Source organism: Cibotium barometz, chromosome 27, assembly GCF_041138505.1.
Source record: "Cibotium barometz isolate CiBa-2024 chromosome 27, ASM4113850v1, whole genome shotgun sequence".
In the NCBI taxonomy this organism is placed as follows: domain Eukaryota; kingdom Viridiplantae; phylum Streptophyta; class Polypodiopsida; order Cyatheales; family Cibotiaceae; genus Cibotium; species Cibotium barometz.
The window spans coordinates 23,634,783-23,641,385 of record NC_141072.1 but is presented as its reverse complement, the minus strand read 5'-3'; the positions used below and the strand labels follow the sequence as shown (position 1 = coordinate 23,641,385).

At 41.5% G+C, this 6,603-nt stretch overlaps 1 protein-coding gene across 1 annotated transcript; it reads right to left on the bottom strand.

Moving 5' to 3' along the window:
* Positions 1-1,405: 1,405 nt before the first annotated feature.
* On the bottom strand, positions 1,406-2,631 carry LOC147623196 (universal stress protein PHOS34-like). The gene is made up of 3 exons (XM_086821747.1): positions 2,617-2,631; positions 2,065-2,537; positions 1,406-1,712 (listed from the first exon to the last, which is right to left on the bottom strand). The coding sequence occupies exons 1-3, from the start codon at positions 2,629-2,631 to the stop codon at positions 1,406-1,408; spliced, it is 795 nt and encodes a 264-aa protein (XP_086677873.1).
* Between the last annotated feature and the right edge of the window lie 3,972 nt (positions 2,632-6,603).

Below are 6,603 nucleotides of genomic sequence, written 5' to 3'. Positions count from 1 at the left end.
AGGACTGAGCTATGAATTGTAGCTAGATTTGGAGAATTGTTCATATCATCCACAAATCTTATAAAGTAGTGTGCTCCTCTAATAGATGTTTGTCTTGTACCCTACAGAACTGTATATATAATCTCCAATGTTTGCCTTGTTAAGTGCTTTTGTTGAACCTGGTCCTCTGTTGCTTTCCAAACATGCAATATGGACACGTGCTTTCCTCTCTGTATTTGTATATTTAATCTTAGTATTCAACTAGGTCAATCTCTGTTTTCATTAGTGCTTTAAAGTAGTCCACAATGATTTCAAGTGGTTAATACAACTCAAGTTAGCTATTGCAACATCTCGTTGCCATCTGACACTTATATATATATGTATATATATATATATGTATATATATGTATATATATATATATATATGTATATATATATATATATATGTATATATGTATATATAAATTAATTAATTAATTTATTTTTTACCACGTGAAGTTCACGCGATTAAAAGAAAATTTAAAATTTAATCCCACGTGAAGTCCGATTCACGCGTAAAAAGTTTTTCCCACGGCGTGAAACAAAAGTTCACGCGGTAAATATGTATATATATATATATATCAAAATTAAATTTCACAAGAAGTCCGGTTCACACGTGAAGAGTATTTCACGACGTGAAAAAGAAGTTCACGTGGTAATTTAAAAAAAAATCAAAATTTAATCCCACGTGAAGTCCGGTTTACGCGTTGTCGGAACGTGGGTGGTATCGCTGGGAAAGTGCGAGACTTCTGGCTGTGAGAGTAGCTTCAAATCCCAGCAAGGAAACAAAACATATAACTCTTCAAGGGAAATCACCAGCAGAGGATGGAACCATAATATTTACATACCAAATATCAGCAAAACATATGAGTTGTACCAAAAACCATCATAAGCATCATGGCTCAAACCAAAATCCAAGGTTATAACTTTCTCGTCTGTCTGCAGAACCCAGGGCTTCACTCTCTCTCACCTCTGTAGATTTACGAACCTTCCTTTATCCAAACTAAAGTAACCACTCACCATGTACACAAAAAAAGGAGCACCTCCCCTTGTAAGGCGAGGGACTTAATACAACCCATAAGAGCATCAATGGAGCAGCTGCCAAACTGTCGATACATATGTTTACTGGGTAGCATCATGCTTGATTAACAACTTTAATCCATCAATGCATCATAGATCCTACTCATTAAGTCCCAACAAGTGATATCCTCAAGGATTGTCAATCTCCTCCTTTATACATTGATGTTATAGGTTATGTACATCCGAAGATAGAACAAATTTACTTTGTATTTGTATTCATGGATAAGGACGGTCTCCCAGCTAGCATGCATCAGCCTCCACCATATCCATAGCACCAACACTTCTAAAGTAAATCTCCAAAACCATTCTACAATTTTCTGATGTGCCTCTTATGGGCTATTTCTGCCGCCAAAATTGCTAAAGGAGTCTTTACCTCTTTGATATCACCAATAGCGACAAAAGAAGGATGGCGAAAAACTGCAGCTTTCTGATAATCATCCTTTGCCAACTTCACGACCACCTTAGCTCCTCTGGTTGATGCAAGCGACTCCTCAGCTTCAGTCGACGCCAGCAGCTTATTATCATAAACGGCAGCCTCAGCTTCTACACAATTACCCAGGCATCTCTCCAAGGCTTCAGCCAGTCGTCCTTTGCATGAATTCGGCAGCGGTTCCCTTCATTTTTCAAAAATTTCAGGAAGTGTATCACTAGATGCAGCTTGATTTCCTCTGTAATTCAAACTCCTACAAGGCTTGAACAGAAGTTGTCTTCACAAAACAAGATATTCTGCAAAAATCCAAACTCTGGTTTTTCCTCCCCCTCGTTTCTACATATCCCCCCCTCTTCTCTGCGTTTCTGGTTTTTTCCCCATTTCTTTCCCGCAAGAGAATCGGGCTTCCTTCGCTTTTGCAGCCCAAAAATCGCATTTTCCCAAATTAAAAAATACGCTTGCGCGTCCTTATTATTCGAATATTCCCCTTTTTTTAAAAAAAAATCCATCGTGTTTTTTGCCACGCAAGCCACCACCTTGTGTATACGTCTGCTATTGTCATTTGGATTCTCACGCAAGGGGTATTGCTCACAACATAGATGCTCACACTACCAAGAAGTGCTCTTTTCAGTGTTCCAAGGCCTCTACTCCCCATCACAATGCAATCCAAGGGCAGATCAACTACAGCATCACATATCTTCTCCCTTGCATCACCCCAATAGTTCTTAAAGACCACCAGTAGTTGCTTTTGTCGCGCCTCCTCCTGCAGCAAACAGAGAAGCTCACCATCCTGCGGAACCCCATACTTGCTTGCAATGCTAGGTGATGCAAAGTCCACGAGCGGGATCAAAGGAGATCCGGTGTCTTCCCACAGATGCATTTCGCCCATCTCATTTAGTTTCTTGTTGACAACCACAAACATGAGGTGATCCCCTTCCTTCACTATGTTCTTGAGAGCCCACTCCAAAGCATACCTACTCCCAAGAGAGAAGTCCATGGCAACGCCCACCTGCCTTGTTGTCTGCCAGTTGCCCTCTGCTCAAGGCTCCAGTTGCCAAGCTAATTAGTTCACCCTCTTGTCCACATACCCGAGTACCTTCCATAGCCTCTGTGCACAAAAACTCCATCAAGAAGCCATCCGTCCAAGGTGTGCAAAAGTTCTAGTTGCCATCCCCGTACTCAACACTTACAAAAAAATCTAGTTCTTTCCTGCACATCATGAAAGGTGCCCTAGTTGGTGTGTCCATATCTCACCGCTCACGCACCCGATCACCAATCCAACTTCATGGCCTTGAATTCCATATGACCACCTATGTCCAGACACCTGGGTCTCACCACATCATGCTCATCATGTGCACACAAAAGCCGCTTCAAACTAGCCATCTATCATCTGTAGCTATTCCGGATGAAAAGTACCCACCTTGGGTGCTAAAAAGATCTCAAACTGTAGCTCCTCTGCAAAAATTTCCTTCTAGGAAGTTGTTCATAGCATGTCTGACCACAACTCTTCAGTTCATCACATAGGCACTCCCAGCTCCTGCTATCTGCCCTCCAAAATGGCTCCTTATCAGCCTGTGCACTTCACAAAAACTCACACATTTCTCCACTGTTTGCCTGGCCTTCAAGCATGCATCTGCACAGCAAAAGACTGCCCTTTTCCTCCACTAAAAACATCACACTATCCAAGTGTTAAAACACCTACTACACCCGTTATGTACACAGGCTTTGAGACCTGACTCAGTCTCAGCTCGTCTTATTGAACCTCATTTACAATATGAACATATGTACTTAGGCATCATATAATGACTCAAGTCATGGCACTTAATCCCATGCATCTGGATTTGCATTTTGATACCAGGAAGATCATCTTCTTCCTCTTCAACCATATCCATACTATCACTGTCAAGTCTTTCATCCTGAGTCTCCTGTGAATCAAAAGGATCACTGTCATGTCTTCTTTTAAACATCTTGATCCTTTTGCCTGCTACAAGATTCTTTATCTCCGTTCCATCAAGCTCACACAGGGTATACGTGGCATTTCCATGCACATGCTTGACAATGTATGGGCCAAACCATCTTTTTGCAAACTTCCTTTGCACAGTAAATTGGTTGTCAAGACTACTATCATACATTAGGACCCAATCACCTTTTTCAATAGGTTTTGGCCGGAGTCTGTGTCTTCTATCAAATCTTTCTTTATTTTTCAACCTTGCATCTTTCAAACGAGCTTTAGCAAGCTCTACATCTTTAGGCCTCCTCTCCAGCTACCTTATTCGCAATGCAAGGAGGTCTTCCATGTTCAATTCTTCCACCCAGGGTAATACATTCCAAGTTGGAACTACTTCTTCAACTGGCATTACTGGCTTCTGACCATACATTAATTCTGCAGGCATGTATCGTGTCACTGAGCTATGAGTTGTACGGTCAGCCCACAAAGCATATGGTAGCAGCCTTGGCCACTCTCGTACTCTTCCTTTGCATGCCTTAGCCAAAGCTTTAATGATTGGAGGATGTCCTCGCTCACTTTTACCATTGCCCTCAGGGTTGTAAGCACATGTTAGGGCCAATTTGATGCCAATTCTAGAGAAGAATTCCCTTGCTTCTTCAACATCTAGCTCATCTCTGTCAGCTGTTATTTTCCCAACACAACCATACCGGCAAATCACATCTTCCAAGAGAAATTTGCATACTGTTTTCGTACTCTTTGTTCTAAGAGCACGCCCTTCCACGTGATTTGTCAAATCTTCTCTTGCAAGTGCTATATACCGCATCTGCCAAATTCCCAAAGGCATTGTAACTAGATCCACTACCCATTTGTAGTGCATGGCAGATCGGTAGGTTGGTTGCAAGCCATCACGATGTCGCACATTTGAGTACATTTGACATACCATGCATGTTTCCACATATTGGGAAATATCCTTGTACATTCCTTTCCACCAATATCTTTCCTTTATTTTGGTAAAGGTGGCCCACACACTTCGATGTCCAGCCCAGAGACTCTCATGGAATTCTTTCATGAGCTCCCCTTGAGTCTCTTTATCATATATGACTCTCTGTGGCATAGCATTCCTCTGCTTAGGATGCTTCCACAGGTACCCATCCTTTAGAAAATACCCATATGCTTTTCTGCGGATCCTCTTAAATTCTGAGTCAGACCAATTTTCTTGTCTTGTCAAAGTACTCAAGTATTGACCAATAAGCAACCACCAATCTCCTTCATACATTTCCTCACTAAAAGACTCAAGTGCATTTGATAAGCAAGTATGGTCCCTTTTCGCATATGCAGTAGTATAGAATTTTGTACCTACATCATCAATGTCACTAATCATCCCTTCTTCATCTTCATACCTGGCTCTTGATAGCATATCTGCAACTGGGTTATCTTTTCCTGCAATATGCTCAAACTCAGGATTTAGTGACTTGATATAGGCAATCCACCTAAGCATAGCTATATCTGGAGTGGTGCAGCTTGCAATCATCCCAAGGAGTGGCAAGCAATCAGTTTCCACAAGTACAGATGCCCCAATAAGATATTCTTTTTCACATTTTAGAGCAGTGACTATTCCCCATAACTCCCTCTTGATCTGCGGATAATTTCGCTGACGAATGCTTAATACCTTTGCTCCAAATCTGATTACATACCTGTGATCATCCTCATCATCTTGTCCTACTGCCCATCCTATCCCAGTAGGACTAGTATCAACTATAACAATCACAGGCCTGGCACACTCATAATCTGCCTTCCTTAGAGTAGGTGATGATTGGAGCAGATATTTCAGCTTCCGCATAGCTTTAATATGTGCTGTACTCCACAAAAATTTTTGATTCTTCCTCAAAAGTTGATAAAGAGGATCTGCTACATGTGCATAATGTGGGATCCATATAACATAAAAGACACATGCCCCAAGAAATCTCCTTAGCTTTGTAACATTAATGCATATCTCTTTCATTCTTTGTATTGCATCTATCTTGGCTGGACAAGGTCGGCGTCCATCAGTACTACAAAGATGCCCCACTATTAGCACTTCTCCAACCCCAAACACTGATTTCAATCTAGATAAAGTAAGATTCACCTCTTCAAGCCTGGATAGAATCATATCACAATCTTTTATATGATTCGCCACAAACTTGCGGCACCCCCTCGAATCCAAATCCCCATCTTTATTTTTCTCATCACAGCCTTTTATTGGCACATCATCCAGAAAAGGAATAGTTATTTGTGGTATGAAGTCTCGCAAGACTTTATTCATTCCATTCATCATATGCGCCATTGAGTTGGTGGCTCCCTGTGGTAAGGTACACATTCTTACCAATCCCAAAGGAGTTTTCATTGTGGTCAAGTCCCTGCTTTGTATATCTAGCTGGAATTGATCATATCCCGAATACAGATCACCCATAGAGTATATAGCTTTTCCTGTAAATGCTTCTGCAAACTCGTCCACAATCGGACCTGCTCCCACATTCCTGATTGTGACCTTGTTTACAGGTTGCATGTCTTGAATGAAGCGCAATGTTCCATTCTTCTTTGGCACGGTAAACCATCTGTTGGAGTATGGAGCACATGATGGCTCCAAAATTCCCATCCTGATCTTTTCTTTTAGTAATTCCATCAGCTTTGGCAAGAGAGCCTTTGGTACTGGAATCAGTCGCAGGTTCCAGGGCACATGTGGAACAGTGAAGATCACCATTGGTGCTATTATGCTTGGATCAACACAGCCTATCTCATGCGGTTGAAAAGCAAAGGCCTTCCCATGTTTGACAAGCATCTCCTCAAAGCATTTCTTTTCAACTGGCAACAGAAAATCCTTTTCACCAATCTTCAGCTCTTTTAGGGTTTCCTGTGTAAACTTATGCCCAATTTTCTTCGGATCTCTGAGATTCGGTTCCATAGAGGCTTCATCTTTTTTCTCCTTGCTTCGTGGTGGCAAGGGAAAGGCAGCTGGTTTCACCTTCTTTGCAACCGTTTTATACTTTGTATCAACATGAGCATCCATCTCACAATTCATGTTTTTACATTCCATCCCCTCAAATTCTCGGATTATATCATACATCCTCACAGATGACACCTCTATCAT

What these genes read in the sequence shown, in the direction of transcription:
- LOC147623196 (XM_086821747.1), bottom strand. An exon ending in ATAGCAGACGTATACACAAG is followed by an intron (nt 1,713 to 2,064) that starts GTGGTGGCTTGC and finishes TGAAAAATGAAG; the next exon opens with GGAACCGCTGCCGAATTCAT.